Genomic DNA, 23158 nt, shown 5'->3' with positions numbered 1-23158 from the left:
GCATATACTTAGTCATCCAACAGGTATGCTGTGGAGGGGACCAATGCTGGAGGGGACCAGCAGTGGTCCAGGCCCTGGGGTACAGCATGACTAGAGAGTCCACAGCCTCCAGGGCTGACATTCAGTAGGGAGACCTTCAGGAAACAAAGATGTGTGAGATACAAGGGATACTCATAAGGGCTATGGAGAAAACGAAGCAGGACAAGGGAAAAGAATGACAGGCTGTGTACTTCAGGGGTGAGAGGTCAGAAAAAAGGCCTCAAATAAGAAAGCATTTCTCCAGAGGTGAGAATGAAGAAATGAGAATGCGTAACTATATTGGATGGGACTTCCCTGGTGGCTCAGTGCTAAAGGATCACCTGCCAATGCAGGAGATGGGGTTGGATCCCTGGGTCAGGAAGATCCCCTGGAGAAGGAAATGGCGACCTGCTCCAGCATTCTTGCTGGAGAATCTCACGGACAGGGGAGCCTGGAGGGCTACAGTCCATGGGGTTGCAGTAGAGTCAGACACAACTTAGTGACTAAACAACAACAACAAATATATTGGATACATGTGCTCTGGGGACAGGAAAGAGCAGACACCCTTGTTAAGAGGGAGCTGAGATCATGCAAGAGTAGCGGACCGAAAGGGGAGGATGCTCTGGGAGGCAGAGTCAGAGACAGCATCAGAAGCCAGATCCTGCAGGCCCTGCAGTTAGACTTCAGACTGCAGTCCAAGTCGGATGAGAAACCACTGGGGGAATTTTTGTAAATAAGTGAAATAATCGGATGTATACATTTCAGTGGCCACTGCCTGATAATGTATTGTCCAGAGGCAAAAGTGATCATGAAGATAGGAATTATCAGATACATTGTCAAGGTTTTGCCATCAAGATATGCTACTATATCGAACATATGATATAAGAGAAAGAGGAACTCAGGACATCACGGTTGATCCCTGAAAAGATGGAGCATTGCAACTGATACTGCTGGCTGGAAGAAACAGGATTTGGAGGAGAGGTGCAAAATGAAATCTCTGCTTGGGCCATTTTAAGTCTGAGATGCTTCCTAGCATCTACGTGGAGAGGCCAAGCAGGCATTTGAATTTACAAGCCTACTCTTGAGGGGTTAAGGCTTTCCCGGTGGCTCAGCAGTAAAGGAATCCACCTGCAATGCACGAGTCACAGGAGATGCAGGTTCAATCCCCGGGTCAGGAAGATCCCCTGGAGGAGGGCATGGCAACCCACTCCAGCATTCTTGCCTGGAGAATCCCATGGACAGAAGAGCCTGGCAGGCTACAGTCCACAGGGGAGCAAAGTGTTAGACATGATTGCAGCAACTTAGCATGCATGCATGCCTTGAGGGGTAAGGGAGCTGGGAACACAAATGTGGGAACTTTCAGCATATAGATGTTTTTAAGCCATGAATTTATATAAAAATCACTTAGGGAAGGAGTATAAACAGAGAGAATGTTTTGATCAAATCCTGGGGCCCTCCAATACATAAAGTTCAGAAAGATAAGGAAGACCCAGGATAAAAAGATCTGAGAAAGAGTAGCCAAATAAACATAATTCTTATAAACCCATAGAAAATTTTATATGTGTGTCTTTATACACACATGCATGTGCACACACACACACCCCTCAGGCAATAACACACACAACTGTATAAGATCACTGGTTCAGACTACTATATTAACCCAGTGACCACCAGAGGTCACTTTCTCTCAGCACCTGCCACTATGTCAGATACCTACCAACCAAGATGCCTCAGCACAGCTGTCAGTGCGGCTATTTAAGGCTCACGAGAGAGCTTCTGCTTGGCTACTGCTGGCCACTCCTTACCCTAGTGCTAATAAGTGCCATGCCTGCCAAGCTACCTCTCTGAGGGAACAGACTCTAGCTCAGGAAAATGCTGATTGCCTAGAAGATCTAAGAACGCCAAGGGAAAGGTCTAGAACCTGTGTCCTAAGGGAGCTCAGACCCAACAGAGAGCAGTAGCCAAACGCTAGGCAAGTGTTAGAGATGAGTTTGGGAGTAAGAGAACATTAAATCCCTAGGACTTGAAAAGGAAAAGGAAAACCCCCATTTTAGGTTTTCCTTCTCAGTTGAACTAAGACCTAAAGTCAAACCCCTGGAAAGAACAGAGCCCATAGTCAGACCCTGCTTTCAATTTCTGATCCTAACAAACATGGCTCAAAGCTGGGAGCATGAGTGATCTCATCTACGGCAGGATAACTAGGACTCAGGGATCTAGGGAAGTGGCTTGCGCTCACAGGCAGGAACTGGCCAAGAAGCAGGGAAGCCAAGACCCCACAACCACCTTGGAGAGCATTCTGAAAGTGAGCAAGAAGCAGAGAGCAGCCGGCAGAGAAGCTAGAGCTGAGGATATGTTGCAGCTTTGAAATTTGTACTCCTCTCTGTCCTTTCAACATCATATTTCTTCCCACATACTTGAAGGCCGTTAAAGTTCCCCTGGGCATTCTGTCCACCAGGCTAAATGATATCAGCACACCATTATTAGTGAATAATATTTACTAAACCCCCACCTGGGTGTTTGACACTGCTCTAGCTAGCGCTTCAGTTATTCCCAGCCTTCTTTTTCTCAACCACTTCGTCATTATCACAAATGGCCCTCCTCTGGCCTCCACTGACTCTTCCAACTCAGCTGATGTCAGAGAGCTCCCCACTGGACAGTCCATCCCTCAACTGTCTGGTCCACGTGGGGTGTGTAGGAAGCACTACCACCCCACTGTAATTGTTTATGTATTTCATTATCGGGCTGGAACCAAGAATTAAAAACTGAAACTGAGAAAAACAAGACACAAAACTTGGAGAGTGGTGACATCATGGAAACGCTGGGCTAATAACAGAGAAAGAAAATAACATGGTAAAAAAAAATAAAGATGGAAATGATAAGGGTGGAACCCTGGAACAATGGAAGGCCGGACTAATTTAAAAAAATTTTTTTAAAGGGATTCTCATTAAAAGTATGGAAAATAGCAACATGACCAGAATTATGTGAAGGTAACACAAATCAGAACCCTGTCAGCTTGACTTTTTACTCTCCCTGATCAGGGAGACAGAGAAGGCAATGGCACCCCACTCCAGGGTTCTTGCCTGGAAAATCCCATGGAGGGAGGAGCCTGGTAGGCTGCAGTCCATGGGGTCGCGAAGAGTCGGACATGACTGAGTGACTTCCCTTTCACTTTTCACTTTCATGCACTGGAGAAGGCAATGGCACCCCACTCCAGGGTTCTTGCCTGGAGAATCCCAGGGACGGAGGAGCCTGGTAGGCTGCTGTCTATGGGGTCGCACAGAGTCGGACACAACTGAAGCAACTTAGCAGCAGCAGCAGATCTCGGGGAGGAAAGTGTGGGCAGAAATTGGGTGCCATCAACAGAGCGGAAAGAACAAACATTTCCCAGAATGGGTCTGTTCCAGATGAGGAAGGGACCTGCTGGGCGGAAGCTGCCATCAGAAGGAAATAGCTCCCGTTATAGAGGCTTGGGAATGGAAGGGGTGGGGGTGGGGAGCACCTCTAAATCCTGCTTCACCTGGCCCTCAGCTCTTACAGCTTGCCTCTGGCTCCTCCAGATGCTGCTGGATCCCAGCAAGTCTGTCATAAAACCCTGGCTGTTTTGTCAAATTGCTACATCTAGTTGACTCAGGCTGGAGAAGCAACAAACAAACGTCATATCAGCTTCACCCTGCAGCTGCTGCCCATCACAGAAAGACCACAGGAAACAAAGTGTATTCCTATGGGAATCCATCTCATGAGAAGGCTGGCAGCAACCCAGAGGGTCAGCCTGTCCCACCCAAAGTCGCCAGTGTCTACCTCACTGGACTACAAGGACTGTTAAAAACAGAATCCCCAGGGAAGTTATTTCCTGGGTCTCTCTCACTAGCCCCCTTGGGGTGCTTTCTCAACCCCTGTGGTCAGGAAGCATTCTGAGAGACATCTCAGTGGAATCTACCCAGGATAGGTCTCGATTCCCATACTTGAATTGTAGCCCTGACTCTCACTGATTAGCGGTGTGAGCTTCATCTTGTTTCACTTTTCTGAGCCTTCATTGTCTCAACTGTGAAATAGGTTTCTTGAGAAACCTTCTCTCCTTCACAGGGTGGCTTTGAGGAAGATGAATGTCAGGCTATCCCCAATTTAAGAACATGGTATTGATTCGTAAAATAGTTATTGAGACTTACAGAACGCAAGGTGCCATGCAAAATGTTTTCAGTGATGGTGAGAAGAATCAGACACTGTTTCTGCCCTGAAGAAGCCTAAAGTCCAATAGGGAGACAGCCATGTGAATAATTAATGAAACTTCAGGGTAGGCAGGAATAAGGATTATAATATGAGAAATCAACATGAGGCTTCAAAGAACAAGTGACTAGTTCTGATCAAGTGACTAGAGGAGGCTTGAAGAGAAGATGATACAAAGAGAAAAAAGTAGCACTTCAATAAAGATGGCTGATGTACAAGATTACTGCAAAGCTCCACAAAAATAAAGTTCTGTAAATGAGTTGACCTATAGGTAAGTTTGGTACCAATAACAGAATCTCAAATGTACCTGACCACTAGAGGACATGTTGCTTCATTGGGGAATTGACCTATGGTTATATTCATAGTTCCTTCTCTTTCCCCTAATCTCAGATGGGAAGTTTTTCAAATACTGGCTCCTGCGTGGAGTCGCTGGATGAGGTTATTAAAAACGGAGATTCTTAAAAAAACAAAAAAGATGGTGATGCTGATAGTAACAGCAATTTAAAAAATGGAGATTCTTTGATCTCTGTCAGATCTATTGAGTCAGAATCTCTTAGAATCTGCATTTTTAACAAGCTCCCTGGGGGGTTCTCATGTTCATTAAAACTGAGAGTCGCCTCTGCTGGGGCCCAGGTGGGAGAATTGTTACCACTGACCTGTTAATAGCCTACAACTGTGTGAGAGAAGACACGTCATCAGACTGAAGTGGGTGGGCAAGGAGGGAGGAGAGGCTGCCAATGATGAGAACGCAACTGTGAGTCCTTAGTCACGAGCGCTCAAAGCTATGCTCTAAGGGTCTCTCCCAACACATATACAACCTCTGGTTCAATCACATTTTCACACTTTTATTTGAGACTCTCTCATGAGAAAAAGTCATTTGCAAACTAAATACATGACCCAAACTTTACATCAAATGCCTACATATACAATACATATTTACATATGCATATACACGTATGTCCAGAAAAGGCAATGGCACCCCACTCCAGTACACTTGCCTGGAAAATCCCATGGACAGAGGAGCCTGGTAGGCTGCAGTCCATGGGGTCGCTAAGAGTCAGACACGACTGAGCAACTTCACTTTCACTTTTCACTTTCATGCATTGGAGAAAGAAATGGCATCCCTCTCCAGTGTTCTTGCCTGGAGAATCCCAGGGATAGGGGAGCCTGGTGGGCTGCTGCCTATGAGGTCGTACAGAGTTGGACGCGACTGAAGCGACTTAGCAGCAGCAGCAGCAGCAGCAGCATACACATATGTCATCCAGCACAGTCAAAGAATAATTTGTTCTGATTAATCAGATACTCCAACCAAGAGTTAATATCTATGGCCTGCATGAGTTCTTCAATTTTCAAAGAACTTGAAAGCAATAAAAGAGATCTAACTTCAAAACTATCTGGAACATAATTTAATCTCTTTCGTTCATGCAGGAAAAAAATTTTTTTTCCATCTCACAGCGCCTCAGGCCATTATTACCATAAATGCTCAGTACATATGTGCTGCGTTTAATACCCATCAATCATTTTCCTAGTTCAGTCCTGCAATTCGGTTCCCATGTTTCCTGCAGGTCACCATGTGCCCCTCTCATTGGTACCAAGGTGAATGTTGTTTCCTCCCTTTCCCTCCCCCCACCCCACCATCAGAGGCATCGTGAGGATGTGCAGAACCCATTAATTCAGAGCTGGGGACTCAGAGATGAAGAGAGGTGGTGTTTTACCATATCAACACATTTTATTTTTAGTTTGTGGAACCAGTGTCAGTTCACCCTGAATTTAAAGGTCCCCTCATTAAGATACACTGAAATAACCTGCCAGGATAAGTATCTCCAGTGAAAAATTCTCGAGGTGCTTAAAGTACATATTAGGTTGAACTGTAAGAAATTGTTGTTTTGATAGGTCAACACCAAATATCCAAAATCTGGAAGCTGTTTCTATAACTTGGCCAAGTGGTGTGTAAAGTACTTTAATCAAATGTCTCTTTGCCTTTGCCCAGTGTACAGCTTTTACGAAACAGAAAACAAAAAATCACATATTTTAATAAATCCCAACTAGTTCCCTACACGCACACAGGCAGCCACAGGAGAAAGGAGGTCACTGCTATCTGGCACATGCTCATCCTAGGGGGAAGGAAGAAGCACCAGTTCCTCCAGCAGACATCACTTCGGAACTAATTAGAGACACTTACCCAAAAAGCAGGCTCCTGCCCCCTTCCCTGCCATCCAACTATTCCCCAGACTCTGACTGAGTCACCTCTTAAGGGGAAGGAATTTCCGTCTGGGTGCTCACCTATTGTGCTAATGAGACTGCAAGTTGAGCTCTGGTGGGTACCACTGGGTGCTGGAACCCCTGATTCACGTGTGCTTGAAAACAGGAAATTGCCTCATCTCAATTCTAATAGGCCCGTTTCCCTCAAGGAGCATAAACCCAGGAACATGGCATAGCAGCTGTCAAGTGGGAGAATATCTGATTAGTCTTCCCATTCAGGAAAACAGCATCCCACTGAGACCTAGAAACACCGGGATGTGAATGTTCTGATGCTACTGCTTTCACTCTATAAATCCACAACTCAGGAGAGACCCAGCAGGCTGTGAGAGCCTCTAGAATTCATGAATTTCTGAGAGGTACAGGGACAGTGCATGTGTGCTAAGTCACTTCAGTTGTGTCCGACTCTTTGCAGCCCTATGGACTCTAGCCCACCAGGCTCCTTTGTCCATGGGATTCTCCAGGCAAGAATACTGGAGTGGGTTGCCATGCCCCCCTCCAGGGGATCTTCCCAAACCAGGGATTGAATCCATGTCTCTTACGTCTCCTGCATCGGCTGGCAGGTTTTTTACTACTTATGCCACCTGGGAAGCCCACAGGCAGTCAAACAGCACAGCAAGGCCCTCCTGGAGGCAGAAGTGGCAAGTCCCACAAGACACTGACCAGATGCAGCCCTGCTCTCTGAACCCAGAGGAAGCAGTTGTCATAACTTGCCTCAAACAGGTCTGTTCAATTAGAAAATAAAATGGAAAAGGAATCCCCCGATATTTTTTAGTAAGAAGTTCTAGGAATAAATACAGAAAAGAATGCAAATGGCATTGCTTTGCTCACTAAAAAGAAAGCAGTGAGGAGGGAAAGGAACCTTATTGCTAATGCTATTGTCTGCAGATCTGCCTCCAAGAGGAACCTGAGAGGACAGGTTCCAAAAATTTTTTTTTACATAAAGAGAAGGAAAAAAAATTAAGACAAAGATGCTAAAAATGCCTCTCAGTGAGACCCAAATAAATGTAAAAACAGTTTCGGGCCTCCTAATTTTCCTGCCTCCTTTCAGAGAACCAGCTCCACCTCTCCTGGAAATAATCTTCTGAGGTCACCCACAGCTGCAGAGGCCAGCAGCACAACCAGAGAGCCCACTGCACGGCATCTCAAAATAAGATGCTCAGCCTACGCCTGCAGCCTTTGCGGCCATTGAAAAACCATCTGGCCAAAACCTATTTACTTGACCAAGAGTACAAGAGTTATTTTGGAAACACGCGCTTTCGTAAGTGAAAATGTGAGGACAGTTATCTGCGTGATTCTTGCTGTCGCTGTCATTCTCTTTGGAGTGTCCCTGGGGTATCATCACTTATGTTGCTGGCCCTCTCCCACAGCCGTTTTATGGTTATTCCATCAAAGCAGGGCATTCAGGGGACATGCTCTGGTCAGGGAAGATGCCACTTGTCCCTCCCTCCCACTTTCTCTGGTTGAGTTACCTGCATGAAACCTTCAAATTGCCACTCAGGGTATAGACCTTTGAACCGGTCATTTGCTAGATCTGGGTTAGTCCCGCCCATTACCTAACATTAAAAAAAAAAAAAAAAAACAGAAAACTCATTACATTGCACGACGTGTACATACAATAAGGCCTTTGTCCTTAAAAGAAAAACATAATTTTCAACAGAGTCGGCTCCCAGAAGCCAAGGGAGCTAACATCCAAAACCTAATATAAACACTGAGGCTTGTGTCCCGGTTTCAGAGTTAGGCTCAGTGAAGGGGGAGGGAATGATGGGAATGGCAGCCAAGGGGGTCCGAGGCATTTTTGATTGTGATTTTTGAAAACTGAACTGAGATAATCCTGGATTCTCCCCTCTCAGGCACCTCCTGCATTGTTGCCTACCCGGCAGCAGGATATTACTATAAGACAGAATGTTCCTTTCGTCACAAATAAAAGCAGGACTTAATGTCTATATGACTTGAGGTCTCAAATGGGAGTACATTCCTTTCAAAGGAAGAAAAAAAGTGTTCTTGCAATGATTATTTAGGATGTCTTTTATAGACGGGGTTGACCTTCTGTGACAAACTCACTGGGAGAATCCTGTTTTGGAACTTGGAGTTCCATTCTGGGGGGTAGCGATCCCAAGTGTTAACAACCCAAATTATAAACAGGAAACTCCAGCCTGACTCCCACTCAAGTCCCAAGGTTACAGACCTCTCGCTGAAGCTATGGGGCTTCCAGAGATGAGGGGACAAGGTTCTTACACTTGAAGACCTCATTTCCTAAGATAAATCTGCCCAAGTGAACCACATACATTACTACACAGAACACGCTCTCAAAGAGAAGAGGCAGATTCCTAGAAGAGTTGACGAGACAGCGGGTCAAAAGCACATAACGCTCTGTGAATGTGGAGGGTCTACAAGTCCAAATCCAGTCACATCAGTTAATGTGGGATCACCTGCTACACCGCGAGCAGCCACAGAGTGACTGGGGCTGGGCAGACACAGCAGGGCTCTGCATGTTTTAAAAGTGGGAGAACTGCCTGGTGGTGAGTGGTTAGGAATCTGTACTTTCACTACCGAGGGCATGGGTTCAAACCCTGGCTGGGGAACTAAAATCCCACAAGCCATGCCTCTCAGCCAAAAATAAAAGTTTAAGCACACAAAATTATTAAATTTTTTTAAACATAAATAAATTAATTTAATAAAAGGGAGAAGATTCTGAAGCATCAGTCTCAGTGGCTCCACCCAGCGATTAGTTTTACATTTCTGCCTCCCACCTTCCACTTCCTCATTCAATGGCAGTGCAGCAAAGGACAGGTCGGCCTCACTGTGAAAGCAATGTTTCGATTAGCCGTCAGGAGACGAACACGAAACAGGTAGACTTCTGAAAATGAGGAACAGAGAAGCAGCCATCTTGCTAAGCCCCAAATATTTCCCAGGTTTTCTATCTTTTACGGAAAAGATAGCAGTGACCTCTACTAAAGTTCCATCATCTGCCCTGATAGGAGTTCAGAGTAAACACGTCATAGGAACTGGCCATACACTGAAATAAAAGCAGTAGTCCAGTTAATCATTTCTTAGAAGATTTAGAAGCCTTGTAGTCATCTACTTAAGCACTTCTTAGAAGTCTAGGATAGGCAGTAATTGCATAGCATTTTGATGGCGGCGTGTGTCCATGTGTACTAAGTCACTTCAGTCATGTCTGACTCTTTGCAAACCCATAGACTGTAGTAAGCCAAGCTCCTCTGTCCACAGGAATTGTCCAGGCAAGAATACTGGAGTGGGTTGCTGTGCCCTCCTCCAGAGGATCTTTCCCACCTAGGGATTGAACTCCTTCATGTCTCTTACATCTCCTGTACTGGCAGGCTAGGGCTATCATTTCTGAAGTGCTTACCACTTTTCCAGACTCTGTTTTAAGAATCTTGACTTAAGAAATGTTTAGACTCACCATTCTGACAAAAGCCCTATGATGAAAATAAAGATGTCAAGATATAGAAATATTAGGCAACTCACGCAAAGCTGTACAACTATTAAAGGGGATATAGGAGTCACTACACTATCATTGCTAAAAAATATACTCACTAAAGTATGTGCTAAAAACTAGTTTATATCATACACTTCACTGTCTTTTATTCAAGTTCTGGCCCTTAATAATAGTTCCACTTACACTGTTTACAGAGGTCTTTCACAAACACTAGTATATTCAACCCATACACATCATCTCAGTCAATGGCTACAGCCCACAGATGGGGTCTCCACTACGATTCCTCTTTAGAAATGAAGCCAAAGGGCAGACATACCATTGTGACTTGCTCAGTGCCCACACTAAGGCTCAGGGAGACCAAGGTGGCTGCCCAGTTATGCACAGCTACAAGCTGGCCCTGGGGAGACTTGAGCCCATAATTTAAGACACCAAGGCTGCCATTCCACAGGTCTTCTTCAGTGATGAAACAGACATCAAAAATTTAGTGAAAAAAGAAAATATTTTCCTGAAGATCTAACTAAAGGATTAAATTATATCATAATATTTTTAAAGCACCATTAACAGTTTCATAGGGCAAACTTGAAAGTTTATAATTGTAAGATTTTATGTTAGCCAAGTTCTTTGATATTGCTGCTCTGATTCATAATAAGAACTGCCTCCATGTAGCTTTGTCCATTTTGCATGTAACTATAGAAACATTCCAAAGACACTTCCAAAGTCTATTATTTTTATTCATGAAATTAGTTTTGTTTGGGGACCTTTGAAAATGTCATGTGGTATTTATTCACTTTTGCTGAGACCTTTATATTCAGAAAATGTGTGATTTTTGCACTAAATTTTCAAAATCCCTAGAGCAATCTTAGTATTGCTCTCAAACCGGGTTCCACCAAATTCCATCTATGATCAATTCTATTCCATGGGAAAATGAGCAACACCTGGACACCATTGTGTTTGTTTCAAATAGTTCAAGATGATGATGAGAAAGTTCCATCCTTGATGTTCTCCCAGAAGGTCCAGTCTAACTCTGGAAGATCTAATACCACTGACCTTCCTCTTCTTCAAACACCTTCTGCCTTGGCCTGCACTTTGCTGATTCTCCTTCTGTAACTATACCTCAGTCTCTGTCATCGGCTTCTCCCTTCCTAAACTTCTATTAAATATAGCCCTTCTTCTATTTACTATTATAGGCTAATTTCTTGAAATCTCAATTTAGACCCCTTCCAAAGACAAATAATTAATCCCCAAAGTTCTGAAATTTATTTCAGTGCAAACAGTTAACACATTGGTTTCTAGTCTTGATGTCTCTATTACTATCAAGATCTACATTTTGAAAAGCCTACTAGGTTTTCCTAATTGGAAGGTCTTCAAGCCCACTTCAGTTCTGAAGTTATTATCCCCCATCCACATCCATGACCTCTTCTCTTCCTACACTGTGCATAACATTGGCTAGAATTCTCAAAATTCCCTTCAATCCACCCCATTTCTCACCTTTGCCATTTATTTTATTGCCAAGTTCTATCAACAGCTTCCCAGGTGTCACTAGTAGTAAAGAACCCACCTGCCAAGAGAATGCAGGTTCAATCCCTGGGTCAGGAAGATCCCCCTGGAGAAGGGAATGGCAACCCACTCCAGTATTCTTGCCTGGAGAATCCCATAGAGAGAGGAGCCTTGTGGGCTACGGTCCACGAAGTCACAAAGTCAGACATGACTGAAGTGACTCAGCACATTAACTTGGGCTCTAAAACTCCTCTGCAAGTCTGGGGGTCCCAGCACAGGGGTATACTTGCTTTAAGGTGGGTCATACAATTTTGATTGTTGTAAAAAAATGTGTGCTACCACTGAGAATACATACCACCATAATAGTATCTGTCAAACTGAATAATTTGCCAAATGTGTCAAGCAACAGTGCAGAGCAAGGTATCACTGTGGGTAAGAGGAGAGAGATGGCCCCAAAGTGAAATTTTGAGAGTGAGGTCTGGAAGTAAACCATTCTATTCAAATAGCAGCACTGAGAGCTGTTCCAGACACACCAAGTGATGAGCAAAGTGACTGCCACAGAGACACACTAGTGCATCATCCCACCGTATTGACTACCGCATTTTAACTACTGTGTTTTTTCTGGTGCCTGTTGTCCAAACTCTGGCCTCTCCACTCTAAACAGCTCTCACAAAAGCTTCTAGAGGAATTCATACTAAGCACATCTTACTGTGTCATGTGGGTGAGCCAAAATATTAAATGGCTCCCACAACGCCACAAGTGGGACTGAGCTCCTTATTATTGCACTCAGTGTCCTCCCCTTGATGCTTCTCACCAAGCCTTCTAACTGTAGCTTCCATCAGAGCTTCGGGTACACAGGGCACACTGAACTCCTCAATCTTCACAGTTCCCAAGCACACACTCTTCTGTGCCTTTGCTCCAATCATGCTTTGCCCAGACTATCCTCTCTCTGCCCATCAAGGTCCCAGATAATCCAATCAGAATTCGTCTACAGTTCCCTTAGTACTTGGGTTTGAGCCTAGCAGAGTGTTTTTCTGGCACTCCTGTAAAACTCATCCTTGCCTGCGTTTTTCTCTTCCATTCCACTGTGGGCAAGAACCTGTACTATTGGTCTGGCCCCCCAAGGTGCCCAACCAGCACAATGCTTCAAACACAGAAAAGGCAAGAAAGGAAGGGGAGAATGAAGTGTGAAGAGAAGGAAGAAAGAATAATATTATTGAATGTATAACCTGTTATCCCTAGTGCTTTGAGTGATGTTTTATAGAACTAGAACTGGGAATCAGGAGGTCTTAAAATATACACCCAGCTCATTTTGCTGATCTTAACTAAGTTCAACAAGCACACTTGACCTCCTGGTGCCATAAAAGGTGATGTTACTAGTATTCTTTTATAGCATAAAGGATTCAACAGACTATCAGTTGGACCCAAGTGCCATAGAAGAGGGTGCAAGAAACTGATATCTTTTGTTTATTCAATGAATTGGTATTAATTGGCTTATTTTCCATCACTTTGTGTTGCCTGACTTTTCCTATGATGTGCTGTTCTCCTGCCCTCACTATATCTGAATCCTCATCTGGGGAAGGGCTCTCTTTCCCCAGCCTGCCTTCCCACACTTAAAACGCAGTTTACTGGTGGTGCACACTATGAAGACTGGTACCTTGAAATGAAAAGAAAGCATGTTTAAAATGGAATGGGAATGGGGCAGGGGAGCACACAAGTAAGTAGGCAGCAAAAACCTTCTCAGGTCTGGAATAGGGTTGAGAGACTTGCACAAGACGGTCCAGGAAAATCACCGTGATGCCAGACCACTAGGCAGTTTTTCCAGAATTACAACGCTCCTGAGTCCCTACCCTATCCCTCTGCCAATAAAAGTACAAGTGAAGGTGACCCCACAGGCATGGAGATGTAAATACTCTGCAGAAAAAATGAGGCCCCTCTTCCATGGAAAGTTTTTTTAGTGTTTAATGGAGAGCAAGGGGAAAACTTACAGCAGGGCTCACGGACCACTGGACCAATAAGAAAGCAGCTCAGATCAACCTAGTCCAAGTCTGGAGGGACAGGAAACCCCACAAAACGTTACTCACCTAGCCCTCTCCATTCATAACGATGGGTGGGCTTGGCATCATTATCCCTAGGTCTCTTCTCCATCAGCTTCCCTTCCCTCCCTTTTCTTTCTTTCTTTTTTAATGAGCCCATAGGGTTTCTTTCTTTCTTTTTTTTTTTTTTTTAAAGAATATTTATTTATTTGGTTGCACTGGGTCTTAGTTGCAGCAAGCGAGATCTTCAATCTTCCTTGCAGCATGCCAACTCTTAGTTGCAGTATGTGGGATCTAGTTCCCTGACCAGGGATAGAACCTGGGCTCCCTACATTGGGAGCCCAGAGTCTAGTCATTGGACCACCAGTGAAGTTCCCCCTTTTCTCTCGTTTCTGATGAACATTTGCCTCTAATTCCATGTGAGGAAATAAGAATTTAAACATTAACATCATCATCAACAATAACAATAATGAATCATTCTGACTTAATGCCAAGCTTTGGACCAATTCTTAAAGGTTCTATCTCATTTAGTTCACACAGCAAGTCTATGAGTTTGTTAATGACAGCCATCCCACTCTACAGATAAGGAAATGGAGGCTTAGAAAGGTGAAAAAACTTTCCTGAGTTCACCAGCAGTAAGTGACTGAGCCAGGCTCCCCAGGTGGCTCAGTGGTAAGGAATCCATCTGCCAATGCAGGAGACAAGGGTTCAGTCCCTGGGTCAGGAAGATCTCCAGAAAGAAATGGCAACCCTCTCCTGTGTTCTTGTCTGGGAAATCCCATGGACAGAAAAGCCTGGTGGGCTACAGCCCATGAGGTCGCAAAACAGTTGGACATCACTTAGCAATTAACAACAGAGCCAGTATTGGAACCCAGGCCTGTCTGATGCCAGGGCTAAAGCACTTTGCCAAAATGATATGATACAAGCCAATAGCTGCCTGCACTGCATCTTCCTCTGAAGGGCCCTCCAAGGCCAGACTTGGTTTGTGTTATAAGACAACATCACTCTAACTACTCCCTAGAGTGAGCCTATGTCAGCTTTGCAGAGGTTGAGATAACTCTCTAAAGCCCTTGGAGGGATCTGTAGACATTTGGAAATAGTAAACAACCTGCAAAAGCAAATTGGTTTAGCAGAGAAAACACTGTTTTCACATCACAGGTCTGTTTCTTAGTAACTATATAACTTCAGGGCATTTGCTCCACTTCTATGAGCCTCAAAAAAGTGCTAATGATAATAATCGTCTATGAGCTGGTATTGGTGAATTTGTCAGTAAGATGCTGTAAATTAGTTCAGTTCAGTACAGTCGCTCAGTCGTGTCAGACTCTTTGCGACCCCCTGGACTGCAGCACACCAGGCTTCCCTGTCCATCACCAACTCCCAGAGTTCACTCAAACTCATGTCCATTGAGTCGGTGATGCCATCCTATCATCTCATCCTCTGTCATCCCCTTCTCTTCCTGCATTCAGTCTGTCCCAATATCAGGGTCTTTTCCAAGGAGTCAGTTCTTTGCATCAGGTGGCCAAAGTATTGCAGTTTCAGCTTCAGCATCAGTTCTTCCAATGAATATTCAGGACTGATTTCCTTTAGGATGGACTGGTTGGATCTCCTTGCAGTCCAAGTACTCTCAAGAGTCTTCTCTAACTAAATTAGTTACCCTTTCCTAAAACTCTATTGAATACCTTATTATATGGGAAGGCAATTGGTCATACCATCTTCTAAACAGAGTATAAGTAAAAATAAATAAACACATAAACACATAAATAAATAAACCTTGATCATTGTCTTAGTGAGCATCCAATATCCAGTCTAAAAATGATACAAAACAATTTTCAAAAAATTGTAGCAACCTATTCATATGTGCATGTATGAAGCATACTCTCTGAACACATCAAGACTACTTTATATTTCCCCTGCCTCCCTCCTTCCTTCACCATGCCCATTCTCCCTCTCTCCACCTCTCTCTCTCTCTCTCTCTCTCACACACACACACACACACGCAGACATACATGAATTGAATCCTGATGCACCGCTGTCTCCCTCATCCTCAAACACGTGCCTTACACTTGTTCAGCTAATAGATAAATATTCTCCAGCCAGTTAATTTGAACAATAAAAAACATGAAGCTTTTATAGAGATAAAGTACCCTAGAGAATCAAAAATGCTGGTAGCTGCTTGTTTAGTGACAGAGGATTCTGTGATTAAAAGTAGAAGACAGCAGACAAAGCCCCCTCTGTTTGCACCCCTTGGTTGGCTCCAAGCGAGGTAGAGCCCCACTTCTTGTAACACCAAATTTCACGTTGTTTTTTATGAGCAGAGGGTCCATTTCTAAATTGCACCTCTGGATTTAAAAGAGGAAATTTAAACCTCAGAATAATGTTTTTTGCTGAACAAAACGTATGCCAAACTAAGCTCGGACTGACTTCTGTTCTCTGAGTCCCAGCCTCCCAAGTTTTCTCGGGTTTCCAGTACTGGGCCGAACTCACTGGCTTTTGCCATTTCCTTCTATGTTATGGTTAGATGGAAAAGGGGTGAGAAGCAGGGGTACCACATCCTCAGGTTCACTGGATGGATTTGGGGATGTCCAAAAGATCCAGAGGACCACTTTCATTAGTTGAGACGGGCTGGCTCCTATCAGCTGTACTTCACGTAAGGCACCAGTATGTTTTTCTAGGCATTACGGGAAAAATAATTCTAGCAAGAAAGGGAAAAACACCACACAAAACAGCAATAAGTCTGGCCTTCCTTCCCCAGCCCCACAAAAGACCGTTTTGTAAGACGAGGAAAAGCTGTGCTTTGCTTTCTAACTGAACAATGAAGCGCTTGCATCTTTAATCCAAACTGTCTACCCGCTTCCCTAGATTTCGGGACAATAGTCCAACTTCTCACCTTCCCCCTTGAACAGTTGAACCCACACACTTTAAAATAATATCCATCAACAGCTGACAAACTGGTTATTCTTGGACCACAACTGATGCTGGCAAGAGGAGGTCCAGGCAGACAAGGATAAATGAGAATAAAATTATTCAGTTCTGCTCACCGTGGCCACTGCATCAGCTGTCATCCTCAAAATTCCCACAGAAATGAGTTCATTCCACCTTTGAAACATTTCGGAGCTTAAAAGTTTAAATCAGGCCAAGTTGATTCTGTGGGATTTTTCTAGCTTTTACACTGTAATTATATGCAGGACTTTGTGCCACCTATTTCCTCTCAACTGTAACATTTTACGTCTTTTTTAAGCATACGTTGAGGTTAGCTTTTTTTTTTTAGTACGTGTTATGAAATAAGATATGAGCTTATACTCAGCTTTAGGTAGCTTTCTGCCAAAAGGCTGGACCAACACAAACTAAATATGACTATTTTCTTTATCCAAAGTACAGTTTTGACTATTACATACCCTCTTAACGTACATACATAAAACTAGCTCACAACGAAAGCTCCCTGCAGGTCAACTGAAATCATAACGAGATTTTCCTTTCATATAATGTGATTAACAAATGTTAGCTGACCGAACTCCTAAAAGACTCAAAAGAAAAAAGCAAAATAACTCAAGCAATGCCAAAAAGTCAAATAACTCAACAATCTATTTTTTTCCTTGCTTTTTCACATCTTTAACTTAGAAAATAGCCTGTTTCACTTGACTATAGGAATGTACTCTAGAGGCAGGTGAGAGTGAGTTCCAGCTCCACTATTTACTAAAATATGACCTTTAGAAGCTACTAAATCCTCTAGCCTCAGTTTCCTCATCTGTAAAATGGAGGGAGGGGTACAAATCTTCAAAAGATTTTTGTGAAGATTAAATGAAACGATGCAGTCTTCGATAAGTGCCAGCAAATAAAGTATTTCATAAGTGTTAGTTGTTATTTCTGACATTATCTGTTTGCTAAATATCCAGCCTAAATATAAAATTGTCAACTAGCCTCATGGTAAGCTAGGTGCTTCGAAATTCATATACTGCAGTGGGTCCCTTGGAAACTTACAAATAAAGAAACAGTTGTCCATCTAGCCTTACTCAACTTTATCAAGTACTACAAACGTTTGGGAAACAATAATAACTATGACAACTTGGGCCCCATAATCCTAAACCCCTGCAAAAGTCATGGCAACGTATCACCGAACCTTTCAGCTAGGGGGAACTTTGAGGCATCCTCTGAAAAGCTAGTGAGTCAGAATGCGAGTCTCGACTTTATGTGTTTGGGAAGGATTTCTGATAGCTTTCATGAAGGCAGATACTTCCAAATGTTACTCAAAGATATAAATGAACCAACCACCCTTCTGAACATAATCAATATAAGTATCACTCCAGAATTCCAACCGACGCATCTTTTCTCTTCAGATTCACTCTTTACCTTCAAAACAGCAAGGTCTTATTAGCAGTAAGCTGTACTTTCGGGGAAAGGCACTATTTCCACCAGGGCAAGAGCACCAAAAAAGGGAAATGCTGTATGGAGAATTTTCATACTATTTGGAAAAAGTTTGCAAAACCCAAACTCTGTGTTTAAACATTATAAATGTAACAATATTGCTGAGGAGAAAAACAGTATTTTCACATGTGGAGTTCCAAATTTATTTAAATATTACCCCATTTTCTGAGATCTTACGAGATTAAGATAAAGTAATTCACTAACACTATGCAGATAGGAGAAATAAAGAAATCATCTCCCTTTTGCCCCCACCACACACACACACACAGAGGCAGACACACTACATTTGTAAATACACAATTGAGCCAAAATTTAATGCAAAGCTCCTTTTCAACAGGTCCATTGGTGAAAGATCATTAACAAGGCAGCTCATAAACACAAACCTAATTGTCCCTCTCTCAGCTCCCTTTTGTTAAAGCAGCAACACTTATCATCTCTGGAAATGGAATGCATTTTTACCTGTATTTCTGCTGATTTCCTTAGTCTTCAGAACCTGATAATCATTTGATACAGACATTCACCTTCACCCATTTATCATTTCACAACATTGACCTCATCTCTTGTCATGAAAAACTTCGGGTAGTTTAAACCCAGATGGCTTGGCTTTCCCCTAAACAGAGAAAATTCCCTTCTCTGGTTGCATACAGCATGTTGATCTGATAACAAGCAGTCATCTATCATTTGGGGGCTTTGCATTTGACTTTGACTGCCTTAATGTATTTCCAACAGGGTTTTGTGATATGTAGTTTTTAATCAAGGTTTGCCAAAAGTGATTGGCATGTAAAACACTTTTAAACAAAAAATGTTCTTTGTGAGTCGCTATTTCAGCTCAGAAATTCTTATTCATATAATTTAATCTCCCCCATGTGGTTACTTATTAGATCTTATCATTTACTATAAAGCTAAAATAAACTGAAACAAATCATTTTTTTAATCTACCAGCCACTGCTAGTGTTAACTAAGCAGCTGACAGCCAAGTGTCATCCTCTATTAAGGACAGAATGTCCTTTCTGACTCATGGCTTCCAAATCAGATATATAAAGATTGTTTTTGAGAGCTTAGGATATAAGAGGCAAAAAACTCAAGATCTTGTCCCCATGTTTGTGCTTTGTGACTCTAACCTCTCTTTCCCCTTGTCACATACCTTATCCCAGACCTTTATACCTAAATGTTATCATTTTCACACTGAGCTCAGGCAATGGAATCAGAGCAAAAAGTTTGGTGGCACCTATGATTTGGTGGCAATAGCCATTCCCAGCAGCAGAAGTGCAAGTGGTAATTACCACTGAGGTGATGCTATACCAAGTCCATCTGAAGTTAACTTCTGCAACCTGATGTCAAAGATAAACATCTCCAGCCTGATAAAATAGAAATTGCCAAAGTCCATAAAACTTGGAAATTGAACGGAATTCAATTCACCAGCCATCTATGGTTTTGTAATGACCAAAAGCAATTTTTAAGATCTGGTCATAAAATTACAGCTAAAGGATTCACCTTGTCAGAGGGAGGAATTGATTTCCCATTACCTGATCTCCATACTCACCATGCAGACACACATTATACAAGGGTTGTCCGTGATAAATGGAATCTGGAGGACTTCACCTTCATTTTCACATTTTGCAACAGAACCTAAAGGGGAAAAAAAGTTACTTAAATTTAGCTGCATGGCCTTGTTACAAAAATAGAATTTTTATAATAATACTTTTTGAGAAAACTATATCCAAATTTCAAAAATCCCTAATGAGTTCTAAATAATCAAATTCACTCAAAAAAGTCCCCTTGAAAAAAACCTACTTTAAATAATTTTATTAGAACAAGTTTTTTTTAAAGCCTGTGCTATATAGATATATTTTCTGCTCTCAGATGGTTGGTTTATGCACAATTCCAAGTATTTCATTGGATCTTTAATAATAGCCCTCCTTTATAAAACCATTTCAACTAAATAAACACTCCCATAAGCAAAAAATTCAAATTGGCCATTAAGGCAGATTTTAAATTTGAACAGAATTCAGGACTGTGTCAATAAACAGGCCTTTATATGAATCTGCCTCATATTGTGTTGAATTGAAATTACTTTTCGAAATACAATCTTCTTTCCTCTTTTCTTAGAAATAGACTCAATATTTTCTTTTCTGCACCAGGTGTCAGTAAAGTATGTCCTTCAGAATAGCAGCTGAGGTCTTCACCTGCCTGAAAGCATATAATTATTATATCCTGCTATTATTACCCTTTTAAAATATGATAGTTTCTTTAAATCCAGTTCTGGAGGGCGGGTGCTTTAAAGATCACTACCAGTAAACCTTACAGAATGAGACAGGCCTATGGGTGGAAAACGATGCAGTGTTTTGTTTTGTTTTTTTCTTTAATTGCATACGGGAGAAGAGATCAAACTAAAGGTTGAAGAAAACTAAAAATAATAAAGGAACTTTTCAAATTCAAATAGAATTTCCGTTATCACTACAGTATTAATGTCAACAGCCTGCCCGCTCTCCACTCCTTAGCCTACTCACTGCTTTCCCACCCCTTAACCCCGAAGGGCTTCCTTCATCCCCATGCGCCAGCGAGGAGCAGGCTCCAAGGTGCTCGTTCCCCACCCTCCCGTCCCCGGGGCTAGTCAGCGCCTTCTCTCCCAGGTACCAAGCCAGCGTCTGGGAGGGTCGGTCCCTCCCGACCCCTCCCCTACCTGTCAAGAAGGAGGAAGCCAGAGACATGGGGACCCCCGAGCAATTGAGCAGCAGCAAGACGCAGCAGGTAATCCCGGGCGAGCGCCGGCAGGGACGCTCAGCCAGAGCCCTGACGCCGGAGAACCAGAGCATCGTCACCTGGAGGGAATCCCGGGCGACTGCAGGTCCCGCGCCGCCGCCTGTGCTCCGCTACCGCCGCTCGCAGTCCAAAAGGGCTCTCAGCCGGCGAGTCGGGAGACAGTCCGCGAAGGAGGGAGGCGGGCGCCCGGGAGCCTGGGGCGGGGGAAAGGTGGGGGGGGGGGGGAGTTGGCGGGGGGAGAGGCGGGAGAGCAAGGCGAGGGGTGGGGGGCGCCCAGGGAGGAGGGGTCCTGCGGCCAGGCTCCTCCAATGCGGCTTTTTTTTTTTTTTTAAAGGAGTTGCTCGCAGCGGTTTAGTCGTCGGCTTCTCCACGCCAGAGAGGGGGCCAGGAGGAGGGGGTATCGGAACTGCGGGAGATAGGCAGAGAGGAGTGGCTGCGCTGCCCGCTGCGCACCGCTGCTCCGCCGCCGCCGCCGCCGCCGCCGGGGCCGCAGCGACTGCCCCGGGGCGCGCCGCTGCTGCAGCTGCCGCGTCCTCCACTTCTGCGCTCCCACCTCCTACCCGCCCCGCCGGCTCTCCACTCGGTCCGCTCGCACGCTCGCTCCGGCGCCGGAGACCCGGGCGCACTGAGCGCCTCGGGGAACCCGCTGGGGGCGCCCGGACGCAAGAGGGATAGTAGAAGCCTCGCGCTGGGCGCTTGTCTCCGCCGGGGGTCCAGCCAGCTCCCCCAGACCCTCGAGGGAGGCCGCTTGCCCCGGGGCACGGATCGGAGCCGGGCAGGCGTGTCTCCACCACCCGGAGCGCGCAGCGCCTCCTCCCTTTCCCCGGGGGCGGGTGGGGAGGGATTCCTCCCCTTACGGGAGATGCCGCGCCAACCCTGCTCCTTTCCTGTGCTCCAACCCTGCTCCTTTCCTGTGCTCCAACCCTAGGAGGGAGAAGATGGGACGCAGGGCGCCCGACCACCGCGGCTCGTTCCCTGATGCCCCAGCTTTGGGAAGGAGTGATAAACCCAGCGCCTGTGGCAGGGTGGGGGTGCGGGCAACTTTTCACTCTGCTTTGCCTTCCTTTGGCTGGGGCACGACGGCCGACAGTCCCTGAGCGGACAGAGGGGCGAGGGGCCTTCGAGATCACTGCTCAGTGCTGCTGTGTCTGTGCGTCGCGACACTAGGGAAGACAATTTGAAACGACACACAAGGTAGATTAATGCACGCACAGATGCGAACTCTTTCCGCCCTTAAAAAAGGAACAGTGGTTCCATGACTCCTCCCATCCAACCTCGGGCGAACAGGGGCAGGGAGGTGCTGTTTGACTAATCATTCATTCACCCGAAAAAGAGGGAGGGACCCGCGCGGCGGCTAGTCTCTGGCAGGGACCGCTGCGGCGTTCTCGGGAGCTTGGAGTTGTCGCTTCAGCAGCCCTGGGTGTCAAAGAGTCCAACCCTACCTACCGCCCAGGAATGATCCCTGCCAGATAGCGGCCTCTCTCTCGAGCCGTGGCCCACTCTGCCCAAAGGAGGATATGCAATGGAGGAGAGAATTTTTGTAACCAAATGGGAATTAGGGGACGCTTGGCAAGTATTGGGACTTGATGATCAGCTGTCTTCCGAGCTCAAGTGGGTCCCCGGCTTCCTCTCCCTAAGAATGGAAATGGGGGGGCCCTCACGCGGGTCCTCCTGGTGGGACGGCCTGGGCGGATCCGAAAGGCAATCACGGACTAGCCGAGCACATTTCTCAGCAGGACGCATCTAACAGTTTCTGGGCAACGTGGGGATTGTCTGTAGTCACAGAAACTATACCTTGGCAAATATATTCATCTGTTTGCCGACACGTTTTGTACAGTTTCCTCTTAAGCCCTCCCCCCACTTTGGAGTGGGGGGAATGGGGCTGTTTATTTGTTTTTATTTTTTCGAGTCGTTGGAGCCTTCACTTAAGGCTGCAGTGCCCACATCCAGGCACGCCGGGGAGCCTATAGGAGCGTTGCCCTTAAACGGAAAAAATAAGAGAGGGTAAAGCTGTCATTAGCCTAACACGCTCCATTTCCTTCTCAAAACAGATTTTTAGTGTAAAACTTAAATTAAAAGAGAAGAAAGATGACATGTGGTTGCTTTTTCCCAAAAAATAACCACCATGGCCAGGCAGCTCCCTGAAAATCAGCTTTTAGTGTATTTACTAACGATAAAGAGAACATGCACACACACAAAAAAAAAAAAAAAAAGAAGAAGAAGAAAAGAAAAAAAGAAATCTCTAAACCTAGTCTGATCTCCTATATACTTTCTGATCTATAGTGACCAGTCAAAAAATAAAAACCTTTATGACTACAGATAAGTACAGTCAGTTGAAACTCTACCCTACAAAGATTCTCTTTGCAGGGGGCTTTTATATAAACTTGTTAAGCGTAACTTAATGAAGGAAAACGCAATAATGGGTAGGCTGGGAGAACTTTCATTGCCCTAGATTTCAGCAGTAGACCTGGATAAATTC

At 44.5% G+C, this 23158-nt stretch overlaps 1 protein-coding gene across 2 annotated transcripts in view; it reads right to left on the bottom strand.

Moving 5' to 3' along the window:
• Positions 1 to 20856, bottom strand: part of BMPER (BMP binding endothelial regulator) — a 256680-nt gene extending 235824 nt beyond the window's left edge. For both annotated transcript variants that reach the window (XM_005679197.2, XM_013963327.2), the window contains exons 1-2: positions 20600 to 20856; positions 19460 to 19545 (exon numbers count right to left, since the gene is read on the bottom strand). In XM_005679197.2, coding sequence (XP_005679254.1) covers positions 19460 to 19545; positions 20600 to 20732 — 219 coding nt within the window. In that variant the 5' untranslated portion in view covers positions 20733 to 20856. The remainder of the gene's footprint in view (positions 1 to 19459; positions 19546 to 20599) is intronic.

The sequence above is a fragment of the Capra hircus genome, chromosome 4 (assembly GCF_001704415.2).
Source record: "Capra hircus breed San Clemente chromosome 4, ASM170441v1, whole genome shotgun sequence".
NCBI lineage: Eukaryota > Metazoa > Chordata > Mammalia > Artiodactyla > Bovidae > Capra > Capra hircus.
Note: the sequence above shows the minus strand (reverse complement) of the source record. Positions and strands in the feature narration are given on the sequence as shown.